Below are 12,254 nucleotides of genomic sequence, written 5' to 3'. Positions count from 1 at the left end.
AGCCCTAATTTTGTATTCACTGCAAGGACTTAGAGAAGGCAAAGTGACATGACAGATTGTAGCCTGGTCTGGTCAAGGGCCTGGCCTGACTGCCAAAGGCAGAGAGAAAAATTCAGCAGGTAAGTTACAAGAAGAATTATCTAACATGCTCTTTAAGAAATCGGATTTTCAATTCCCTCACAACAGACTGACGTTACACACACAGTAACCCAAGAACAGTTGAGATATTTTAGCACAGGAAACAGTTTTAGAACATGAATTCAGAGCAAAATAAACTTTATTAAGAAAGCTGCTCACTTGCCACAAGGCAGGATGGTACACCCATAAAGAAAAGCAAGGAACCACCACAGCTGAGTAACTGGTACAATTGTTGGCAGGTAGCAGTGTTTGGAGAGCCACCAAGCCCACTAACCTCCCTGACATTTCACACCCAAACTTAATTCGGAGACTCAACTAACCTTGTACAACAGGAGGCATCATCCTCTTTTGCTGATAAGCAGCCATAATGCTGTTTGCAGTTGAATTGGGTCCCAGGACCTGTAAGAAGAAATAGCCATTTTCCAACCTGAACAATGCAAGGCACAAGTAGGGACACCCTCAAAGGAAACTCTGCTATGATTGTCCAAAACCAGGAGACCTCACAGTACAAAGTGAACAGGATCAAAGTGTGATCGGTGTGATCAAAGCGCAGCAATGTCTCAGAAAAGTTAATATAGAGGCAGAAAGAGAGAATTGCTTTCACACAGCTTTTCATGACACAGAACTCTTATCCAGCACCTACTTCTTCATGGCACCATAAATGTCATGATTCAGCAGGACCGACTTCATTACAGCACCACCAATATTTAAAGTTCATCTGGGAGTCTCTGTTCCCTGTCACACAGAACAATTTTAGTCTGTCTTTAAGAGTCCTGCTAATCAGCAGTTGGGGGGGAAGATATTGGGGAACATTTTGTGTTCACCATAAATGCTCAGAAACACTTACTAGAAATAAAAACTTTTACTCTGGAAGGGAACTAACTAAAGCCCTTGTGATTTCCTTATTCTGCATTAAGCTGAAGCTTAGAAGCCTGATATAACCCTTCTTTATGTAACTTACTTCTTATGATATATGGTTCAGACTTAATTGACCAATCCAGTAGTTTTTCACTTCACAAGACCTACTCTACTCCAGTACACTTCTACCATTAGGCCTAGAAAAGAGGGAGTGTTCCCATATTCTACAAATTGCTTAAGATGGAGCTTACAAAAACAAGTCACCACTAGGACAAGGGAACACAATCCTCAGAAGATCTCATCACATCCAATGTGGCACTCAGTGCAGGGGTGACAGTAGACTATACATGTTGTACCCATCTAGAGTGTACTGAATCAGCAGGTCCTGCCCAGAATATCTACTGAACCTCTAACAGAAAGAAACCCCAGATTTTGAAAGCCATGGAAGGATTCTAGGGTCTGTGCTGGAGAATGCAAAATACTGTTAAACACTTGATACTGTCTAGTGAGAATGAAAGGTGCTGTAGATGAGCACAGACCAGGCTGACAGAGCTCTGTTGCAGGTCTGGAGTCCAGATTTCTGGGACCGAGGTCTCCATCAACTGCAAAACCTCTTCCAGGGCTTGCTGCAGTGCCCCAGCTTGCTCATCATAACCAAAGAGCACAAGCTGCTTCAGAAGGATGTGTATCTCTCCTGCAGGAGGGAACAGAAGCAATAAAATAGCAATCAACACAGGTATACTAAATAAACAGCTGCATTTCTTTGCTATCAGCACACAGGAAGGAGAGCAGTAACTCAGAACTGGTTCTGTTCCTACTGAGCCCCTACAGCGTCTGAGAACAAAAACAAGACAAATCTGAAATGGTACAGAGAAGGCTTCTTTTCTCTGCTCCCAGCTTCAAACGCAGAGAGTTCAGGTTATTCTGAGCACAGAGGCAGATTAAGTAAACCAATGTTCAATGCAGAGAGCTGTATGGACCAGGCAGCTTTTCTCTCCAGCATACACAGTAAGAACAAGCACAGTACCTTAGCTGTCCTCATCCTCACAAGCTGCAGCATGGATTAAGATCACCAACTATCCTACCTTTCACAGTCTCAACAGCACGAACACTCTCTCCCAGGACTTCCAGAAGGGCAGTATCTTCAAAAGGACTCCCCTCCTTCAGGCTGTATCTCTTACGCTCTGCCTTGCGTCGGTTCTTTGAGGATCGCCTGGAAAGAGCACGTTCAGTTACAGTGTGCACAACAGATTCGCTGTTAGCAGGGCTATGCATGAAGGAACATCAACAGTGTGCATGAAGCTTGTCACTCAAGTCCTTGCCTTCTCCAGTGACAGAGGACCGTGTGTAACCTTAGGTGCTCTGACAATGTTTTCAGCTCTATTTAACCAATATACTTAGTGGTCTGAAACACAAGACAGGAATCAAGCTGTTTCTCTACTTCAAAAAGGACTGCTCCATGTTCCAGCAAGGTTAAAGCATGTGAACAACACAAAGCAGGAGCTGGTCTAAGCACAAAGCAGTAGTCACTATCAGGCAAAGTTGAGGTCCACTTAGAACACTGGTGGCCAGGGTCTGTGCTTGGCTGTGATCATTTTAATTTCTGCCATCTCCAGAGCCTGCTCAGCTCCTAACCATAATCACAGGAAAGCAAATTCTTTCACAGACTAGACCTACTTGCATAATGTTCCTAAGTGATCCGCACACTGATGCTGAATACTAAGGCAGCATTCTCCTTCTTTTACATATGGTCCACAAGAAAAAAAAAAAGTGTCTAAAATGTGCACACTTTCCCCACAACTGTATTCTTCTGTATTCTTTCACAATTCAGCCAGGGGATTCAGAAGTGGTCCCAGAGACTACACCAGCCTGACCAGCCTGTAACACATCCCATCCCATACTGCAGCTCATACTACTAAGAGCATTCACAAACAATGCACACAACCACTGTGGGAAGACATTGGTATGAGATTTAGTAGCAAGTCCCACACACCAAGTGTGAAACCTGGGCCAAAGAACACAAGGCATGCACACAAGCGGCTAATGTTTGAGAGGCTCTGCCTGTATTCTCTGGCTAACTTTCTACAGCCAGCCATTCTGGCCATATGCCCAACATCCATGGGAGCCAGAACCCACCCAGAGTCCGTGCTCTCAGCTCCTCTGCTCTTCCTGTTGCACTAGTAGCTTTTGGCTTTTTCTGCTCTTTCCCTTCCAATGAGAGCTAAAATAACCATCAAATGCCTGTAATTAAAGCAGCTACAAGGCTGCAGGAGGAGCAAGCCAAGCTTGAGCAAGCTAACCTCCTGAATGCTGATGCCAGAACAGTCACTACCTGACTTGAAGGCAGATACCTACGCTGATATTCTTGAATTGCTGTGTGTATATTTGCTGTTCATGTCACTGGCTGTCACAACGCTGCTGGTTTCAGAAAAAAGCTCCAATTCCGGGCAATTTGGCACTTCATAATCTGCAAAATATGGTAACAACGGTCACAGTATGGAAAAAGGTCAGAATTATTTCAAGCTTTCTGACTGATCTGTGTAGCTTGCTGGGAAAAGTCATTCTACCCGCTGGTGTTCTGAAGCTTTATGGCTCCCAAACTCACTGCGCCAGCACACAAGAGGAAACAGTAATTGTGAGAACAACACTGCTCCTCCACCCTGGTGGGGATCGTGATATTGAACAGCACAATAAAAGGGATGATAATCTCAGTGCAGCAGAACTGGACTAGGACACAGCATTCTGCTTTCAGAGAATTCTCTGAGCCTGTGTCAGTGGGCAGGTGAATATGCCTATAGGTACTTGGCACGAAGGACATGCTCAGCACTGTCTCACCCAGTCAAGTTGGTACTGTGGAAACAATGCTGTGTCATTTTGAAGAGCTTTCAGGTGCACTTTCTTTGCGTGAAAGCTGTGACCCAAGGAAGAGCTGAAAATACAAGAGTAACCACACTCCAAATACGGAGTGAGGAGGGGTTGAGAAGGGTGCTGTTTTACTCCTGTAGGTCCCATTGGAGCTAAAGGAGAGCATAGCTCCATCACAGCAAACAGAAACCACACATAAAAACATGATCACAGTTACTTATGTAGGAAAAAGTCATACGCAATTCAATACCAACCTTGCAGGTTCTCACAGGCCTTCTCTTTCAGCTCTCGCACCACTTGCAGGCGACTCTTATGGCGAAGAAATGCTGTTTTCTGGGAATCTAGGAAGATCAGCTGACTTTTCTGAGCTGATCATTAAGAAAATCAAAACACAAACATTTGTGCAAGAGAAACAGAAAAGCATTTTTTACACAAGCACAGTCCTTCAACAACCTTAGAAAAAAAATCCCTCAACTCATAAAGCATGAAAAGGAAGAACAAGCAATAGTAATAAAACATTCTTCCTGAATGGAAGGGAGAATAAAGCTATCAAATAATTTTTTATTTCCAAAAACTACTCATCAAAGCTTACAGTACAGATAGCCATTTTCCTGGTCCATAGCTCTGCTGCCACATATGCTTTGGAACAAGGACTTTTCTGCTTGTTCATGGATATGCAGACACGGACCTCTTTGCAGCTTTTGACTGTGTAGTCTGGAAAAGCTCCAAAGGAGCCTGACTAAGCTAAAAAGGTCCCATGACACTGCAGGGCTTCAAGATGAACTGAGGACAGCCAAATGCAGATAACTGAGCAGCATCAATTAGGTGGAAACAAAGTATACACCTTCCAGTACTGAAATGCTGCGACTTCCCACAGACCCAGCAAAGGTCTTCTTTAGCCTCTACAGCACAGAGAAATATTCTAGCACAGACTCACCTTCCAAAATAGCAGGTTTCAAGTTGGTTTCCAATATATCCAGCCTACCATACTTGTGAATCTGGATCAGGGAAAGAGAAGGTATCATTCAAGGATCTAACCCACACCACATCCCTCTGTTTTTGCACTCTAAAGGTTTATTTCCACTTCTGTTATTATGGTTTGAAATGTCTTACCAGTCTCAAAGCCTCTTCCCAAAGAGCCCCTTCTAAGAGCAGGAGAACAGCCTCTTCATAGTCCTAGAAGGAAAGAGCAACCACGGGTTGCTGCTGCTGCTAGCAAGACATGTTCAGGTAGAAGCTATTCAGATGGCTATTTCTACACAGCAGTATCCCAGTCAAGAGAGGAAAACACTACTATGCCAGCTACTTCAAGGTGTTGACGACATAAAAACCCAAACAAGCAAACAAAACCCACAAACCAACTCAGCAAATCTATGTTACTTCTCCCACACTAAGGGGAAATCCCTCTGGAACTCTATCTTCCTTATTCCAGTCCTCATGCTTCAGCTCCCTGAGACAAAACAGAGCTGAAACATTTTTCGTATCAAAGCATGGGAGGCTTTACAAGTGGAAAAACTCAGAGACACAGCATTTATCCCCAGCCTGCTCATGGCATCACCCAGGCCTGCTCTGCCCTCCCCAAGGGGGCCCTTGGCAGAATGTTTTGCTGTCAGCATGCATGGAGTCACATGTGGTGCAGAACAGAGGAAACACAGATGGTGTATCTGACTGACAATACTGGGCATTACTGGTCACAGGCAGGAGGGTGATGACATTACCTGAGTGTACTGCTCCAGGAGTATGGCTGCCTCTGCATACTTTCTCTGTTCAGCTAGTTTTCCTACAAGAAAAAGTGGAGTTTCAGCTTCTCAGAAAAACCTAGATTTTTGTGCCAGAAAACTACAAAGTAGAGGAAAGATACCACTCACTGAGAGACTTTCTATCCACTCACACATGTACTCAATTGCTAAATTACAGCTGTAATTTAAAAAGGGCACCATAAAAATCATTAAAGGCATGAAGGATTTAAATCACATTGACAATAAAAGCAAATACTGGGGTATCTGACTCTGGAAGAGTAGACTTCCAGAAGCCATACTCCCTCTGTGTTAAGTGGCCCTTCATAAACTCTGCCTCTGAGAAATGATGCTCCATTCTCTTGCTGAAATATAGGTCCACCAGGTCCACAACACACCTCATGTCTGACCTGTGCTAGTGAGTAAAAATTCTGCGACCAGCTATCTTCCTCTCCTTAGGACAGCACACAGCTTTATGTATCAGCTGGTCCTAGCTGCTAGCTGGCTTCAAGGAGAAAACAAGATGCAGCTCCAAATTATCCAACAGCCTTTAAGGTTGGTGAATAGGCACAGCACTTGCACCAGTTAATGTCTAGAGGCCTCAGTTACATCAGACACGTGCATGTCCATTCCTTGGGGTTAACTAATGAGGCAATTTGGAAGAGCAGTCTGGCAACCAGCTGCAAGGGAACAATGCAAGAAGCAGTCAGCACCGGGCAGCCAAGGGCACAGTTTGCTTGGCAGCTTCTGTGTTGCCTACCAATTCAGCTTCAGCATCTTTTGGTTCCTTTGAGAAACAAAGGTCATGTACAAATGCACAAACCTTGGGGAAACATGGGATCTTTGTTCTCATTTAAGAAAACCGCTGCTGAATAATGAAGCTTTCATTGAATTTTAGGAAAAATTGAAGTGAACCATAAATAACAGCAGCCACTCTGCTCTGCACATTTACATCTCTTCAAGGCTTACCTGCCATGCTCCGTGCCAGGCTGGACAGCTTATCCTTTGTGTAACCAAGCTGTGATGCCATGCACAGGGCTTGTTGCCAGCTGCCACTGCTCTGAAAAGCATCAAGTGCTTTTGCAAAGATGCCAGCACGAGCAAATATCAATGCAGCCTGTTCATACAGCTGCTTCTGAATCAAGTACTCCCCATATGCATCACTGATATCCTGAAAGACAGGGACCAAAAAAAAAGAAAAAAAAGAAAAAAAAGAAAAAAGAAAAAAAGAAAAAAAGGAAAAAAAAGAAGAAAAAAAAAAAAAAAAACAAAAAAAAAAAAAAAAAGGAAAAAAAAAAAAGAAAAAAAAAAAAGAAAGGTCAGTAGCAGTCCTCCATTGGTAAAAATGGAGGCTCATCAACAAAAGCCTCTTACCCAGCTTCTCCAAGGAATTTCTAGGCATGAAGTTTCTACCTCATTTCAAACACTATCAAACCAAGGGCTGATGATCAGCACATGGAGATACTTCACAGAGCTACAGTAAAGTGACACAGGGGTGGTACCTGATTCTCCAAACCAAATGCTGGGTAAATTAGATACTACAGGAAACCAGACCCTTCCTCCTCACCCACATGAGCAGTTTTTGTTAGAATATCTCTCTGAATCAACCTACTTTAGAAAACAAACACTGGCACAAGGGAACACACAAGCTCTGTAACTCTACAGGCACAGGCTACTCAAAGCTCACTATCTCCACGAAGAAGGGGTAAGTGGATTTCACTGGAAGGATACAGGGGGAATAATAAATTACTTCCAAGGAGTCACTCAGAAACAGATCTCCCTCATGAATAAAGACTCCTTTTTGCTTTCACTGTGCTGCAAATAGACCAATTTTCTCTTTTTCCTCTCTCACTCAACTCCTCCTTGTACAAAGGCTTGTGTGTTTGAGTATTTACAGTATCTACATTAGCTTATATTAAATGTATTTAACATTTTATCTCAACCTTGGACAAGCTGAAGTTCTTCAGTAATACTGAAACCAGTAAGGGACACTATGTACTAAGAAACAGCACATCCAAAAGTGTTCAAGTTCTTCAGCACTTTTCAGAATAGTTTAAGGATAACAAATTGTCCCCACACAATCTGCAAGCCACACAGAGGTCAAAATAGGGAGAAGTCTTTCTGAGGTTATGAGTTATTCAGCAAACTACAAGACAGTGCAGCAGAAGAAACAGGACTTGCAGATGCTCTCTGAGTCACAGGATCAAAGGAATAACAACCATTGATGACCAAGTCACACAGGGTTAGTGCTGAGAGTCATTCCAGCTGTTATCTCAGAAGAGGGTCTCAGACAGCACTGGAAGAGCAACGACCTACAGAGCTTGAACACATGCAGCTGCAGTTTCTTTCCTGCCCTCATGCAAGGTGCTGAGGAGATCCAAACACATTCATAAGGGAATATAAACCTTTGACACTGCACTGTCATGAGCTTACACACCTTGTACTCCTGAGTGCTAGAGGGGTACAGCTTCAAGGCCTCAGAATACAGATTCTGATCCTTCACCAAGTTCAGAAATTCAGAGAAGTGTTCAGGACCTGCAGAAATAATTTACTTTTTGTAAAAATTAAGGAGAAAGTACATGGCTCCAAGACAGTCTGGGTTCACAACATGAAGAATCAACTAGAGGTGCCTGGGTGGAAGACCACCCATTCTACTACTGTAAAATCAAAGCATTCACTTCCTTGAGGTTTTGCCTCAAGAGATATTAACCAGGCACAATTCACTTGAACAGGAACAACACAAGACTTCACGTGCTTCATGACCACAGAAGAGTAAACACTTCTTTCTTCCCACACAAACCTATAGTACAAAAAGCAAGTAGCAGAAGTTCACCACCCATTACCAGATGGGAAGATGATCTTATGCAATCCTTCTCTTTCTTCAGCTATTTCCCCTGAAAGGCTCTCCCAAACGGACATGTTGCACTGCAGAAATCCTCCTTAGGACACCTACCACATTTGCTGAGGTGGCCAAGAGCTTTTGTGTATCTCTTCAAGTGTCTGTCTATTGTATATCGCTGATAATTGGTTTCCATCTTCCGGAGGGCATTTAAGAAGGGCAAGTATTCTTTTGGGTCCTGTAAAGAAAAATAAAAATGGCAATTGAGTTAATCTGCTAAAATCCTTATTTGCTCCCATCTTCACAAACAGACAGTCCCATATTTGAAAAAATATGGTAACACACTAAAAAAGGCTTTTTCCCCCCAAATGTAAGTCATCTTAATCGATTTGTGCACATACTCTTGTCAGAAATTACTAACTTGAATTACCAGGCTCCCACATGGATTTCAACACTATCTAAAGGCTGGCAACATTTAAAATTCAAGCCTATGTGTCATATCAAGTGTTGTTTTCTATTATCTATGATTATGTATACATTTGCAGACATAAGGTTGATCAACTTCCCCACACCAAAGGTTATAAAACCTGTTAACACGAATAGGGTGTCCTAACTGATGAGCAGCAGAATTTGCTATAACATTAGAAAACTCTGAAGATGCAGATGGGCATTTCAGTTCAGAGATTTCACATTAAACCCACATGCTATTATCATAGGAACCACTAAAGAAGCAAGAAAAAGAAGTGCAGAACTGAGAATGAAAGGCGGGCAGTTGCAAAACTTCAGATACCAATCCCTCCCTTCCCCAGAGCTACTTTGCTCTGCTGCTCTAGAACAGCACTGTTTCACCTTGAACACAAATAAATTCCCAGAGCTGTGCTCAAGAACCAAAGGATGCAGAGACATGACAGTTGCCCAGCATCATCCCAAACACACATAGGGCTTCTGAGCAACTGCAATCCTGCCTGGGTAGAGAGCCATTACTACGAAAACATGCAAGCTGATCTGCAGACTACAGAGAACCTTTGAGAAAGTAGAAAAATAAGTTCCTTAGCTGGAACTATGAACCAAGACCTTTTGAGACTTTTCTGCCACCATGACGACTAAATCAAAATCATACGTCCCCAAGGAATAATCATACAATTCATTGACATCCACAAGGAAAAGCAGGTACTTTAGTGCTTCTTCTGCACTCACAGTTTGGACATCTGGCGTAATGCTTTCTGCAACAAGATAAAACAGCATATGACCTGTTACACCACCAGCAGTGGAGCCCTGCTGTGAGGAAAGGATGCATCATCAAGCAAACCTTGACATCAGAGAGACCCCATTGGACTAACAGCTTGCTCTGCCTTGCAGAGGGGTTACTTTGCCTTTACTGGGCAACTTCAAGGACCATCCCCAGCATAGCAGTGAGTGTGCAACTGTGACGAACTTGAAGGATCAGCACAGAATAAAAGCAAAGTTTGCTAGTTTGGGATACCAGAATCAAGAGTAGGAACCTCCTATTCCATTCTGGGAGAACTAGAGCTCCAACTGGAAAGTGAAAACAGGTCCAACTCTGGGGTAACTGCCAAAAGACCGAGTCAAAAGGGTGGGCTGAGGGTATGTAGAGCAGCCTATCTTAGCTGATATGCTGCTGTACCTAAACACATACTGGATTCAAGTCCATTTCTGGTTTTTGGCTTGCTCCATAAACAGCAACCCTAAAATAATTTTTTTGGTGAACCAGGCTAATGATCAAAGTGTTGAGGAACACATCCAGTGCAGTATTTCAGGATTCAGCTGTGCTGGGAAATCTGGCAGGTTGAGCACTGGGTGGTGAGAGCTCCAGTTTGAACTGCCAACCCCTTGCCTAGCAAAGGGGATAGAGACCTGTGAGACACAGTAGGAGCTGAGGACTGCCAGATTTTTGCAGCGATATACAGTGAGGGTATAAAAGTACTCACAGGCCCAGGGGTTCCTTTGCTCAGGTCCTCTCCTCAGGGGCAATAGCTGGAGCTGCTATTTTGTTACTTAGTTTCTGCACTGAGACTAATTATATTGAGGACCAGAATGCCTGAGACTCTGATACGGGAAACTGAGGTGGAGCCAGTAAGGAATCCTGGTCTGACTGTGAGGGTAGGGGATGTAGCTGTGGGGGGTGGTCCCAGCTCAGGTGGTGCAAATGTGACTGCCAGTCTGCCAGGATCCTGGATGGTCAGATGAGGAAGTTTCCCCCTTAACAGTTTTGGTTGGATAGAGAAGTTTCCTTAACATAAAGCTTCTGCAAATGACCCATTTTCAAAACTTTTGAGTTTCTGATACAAAACCTCGAAGATCGTGAACCTTCTGGAGAGCAATTTCCAGTTCTGGAGGACTTTTCTTCACATGTGCTGTCAGTATTGACAGGCAGTATCTGAAGAAAAGAGAAGAAGTGAATGAGAAAATGAGAAGGCAGAAACACAGCTTATTCCTTTTTAAAGCAGTTTGTACAAGTTCTAGTTTACGTCTTAGTAAAAAAAAAATAAAATAAACTGCTCAGGCACTGTGATCCTCCTAGAGGAAGGCAGCAAACACAGGAAAAGAAGAGAATAGACCAGAAAGGTTCTTCTATCAGCATGTCTTCCCAAACACGTCACAAAGCTGGAGGTGTGTTTTGAGTAGAATGAGCTTCCTTTACCATGCCAGCTAGCATGATGAAGAAACTCTCTCTGAAAGTTCAGCTAGCTGGACATGGTTTTCCAAATCTGGCACAAAAATAGCATTTTTTAAAAAAATGACAGCTTTCTAGCGTGTTATTTGTACTTCCATACATCTCACATTTACTATTTCAAAATAGCTTTCCCAGCCAAGCAAATGCTTTGTTTTCTGAAAGTTTGCAGGAAAGTGTTTAAATTCTCAGGGCTCAGTAGCTACTCACCACCGGTTGCTCCCCTCTCCACTGTTTAATATTAGACTGTCAATACCTTAACACCATTTCACCAGGCATTGTTACTATCCTATTTTCCCAGCTTTTATCTTTGTCTGGTGTTGATTCATCCAAGAAGGACAGTTACCAAAAAGGTAATCAATCAGAAAAATGGAGCTGATCATTTACAAAGTAATTCTGTGTCAAATGGAACAGCTGATATCTTTCCAAAGGGCCAGCTGCTTCAAACAGTCAGCAACTCACCAAGATGAAACTCTTGCTCATATCTCCATTCCCACACAGACTGATCCTAAATTGAGTGTATCTCCAAAATCTTTATAAGCATCCTGCATTTATTATTTTAATTCTATTATTTTATTTAATAGTAAAATGTTGGTATGCTGTCTGTGGAATTATTAGATGTTTCCAGGACAGCATGCTCAGCAGAAGCAAGGCATGGTAGAGTTAATTTTGTGGAGCACAAGCTCACCTCAGAGAACCTAGGGCCAAAGAACTGATGTCAAGGACAGCTTTGCTTCCTGTCAATGACTTACTGGAAATCTCTCTAATGGTTCCTTTACAGTAAGAAAGTGCTCACTTTTGAGGGTCAATGTGCTCCATGGCAACTCTCATCACGTCACAGATGAGGTTTACTTTTTCCTGATCAGGATGCTGGCGTGGCTGGCTGTTACTGCTGCCGTTCAGAGATGGGTACATACTCTTAGTGAAATCTTCATCTCTGCATAAAAACAGGTAATGTGAATAAGAGCACCACCCGCCACATAGCCCAGAACAAAGACAGTAAGGTTAAGGAACTCAAATGCATGCAGAACATAACTACTCATTAACTGCCATGCTAACAGGAAGTTCTCCAAAAATCTCTGTCAGTCCAAACTGATTGTCAGCCAAGAAAGGCATAAAAAATCCC

At 43.0% G+C, this 12,254-nt stretch overlaps 1 protein-coding gene across 1 annotated transcript in view; it reads right to left on the bottom strand.

The window, feature by feature from the left end:
* Positions 1-12,254, bottom strand: part of ELP1 (elongator acetyltransferase complex subunit 1) — a 36,683-nt gene that overhangs the window by 6,466 nt on the left and 17,963 nt on the right. Inside the window, exons 22-35 of the mRNA XM_058823342.1 lie at positions 11,925-12,065; positions 10,749-10,834; positions 9,511-9,659; positions 8,551-8,674; positions 8,035-8,132; positions 6,567-6,768; positions 5,580-5,641; positions 4,975-5,037; positions 4,799-4,859; positions 4,116-4,229; positions 3,352-3,463; positions 2,082-2,209; positions 1,536-1,690; positions 459-537 (exon numbers count right to left, since the gene is read on the bottom strand). Of these exons, the coding sequence (XP_058679325.1) occupies positions 459-537; positions 1,536-1,690; positions 2,082-2,209; positions 3,352-3,463; positions 4,116-4,229; positions 4,799-4,859; positions 4,975-5,037; positions 5,580-5,641; positions 6,567-6,768; positions 8,035-8,132; positions 8,551-8,674; positions 9,511-9,659; positions 10,749-10,834; positions 11,925-12,065 (1,574 nt within the window). The remainder of the gene's footprint in view (positions 1-458; positions 538-1,535; positions 1,691-2,081; positions 2,210-3,351; positions 3,464-4,115; positions 4,230-4,798; positions 4,860-4,974; positions 5,038-5,579; positions 5,642-6,566; positions 6,769-8,034; positions 8,133-8,550; positions 8,675-9,510; positions 9,660-10,748; positions 10,835-11,924; positions 12,066-12,254) is intronic.

This window comes from Ammospiza caudacuta, chromosome Z (genome assembly GCF_027887145.1).
Source record: "Ammospiza caudacuta isolate bAmmCau1 chromosome Z, bAmmCau1.pri, whole genome shotgun sequence".
NCBI classification, from domain to species: domain Eukaryota; kingdom Metazoa; phylum Chordata; class Aves; order Passeriformes; family Passerellidae; genus Ammospiza; species Ammospiza caudacuta.
The sequence above is the reverse complement of the archived record's forward strand: the minus strand, read 5'-3'. Positions and strand labels throughout refer to the sequence as shown.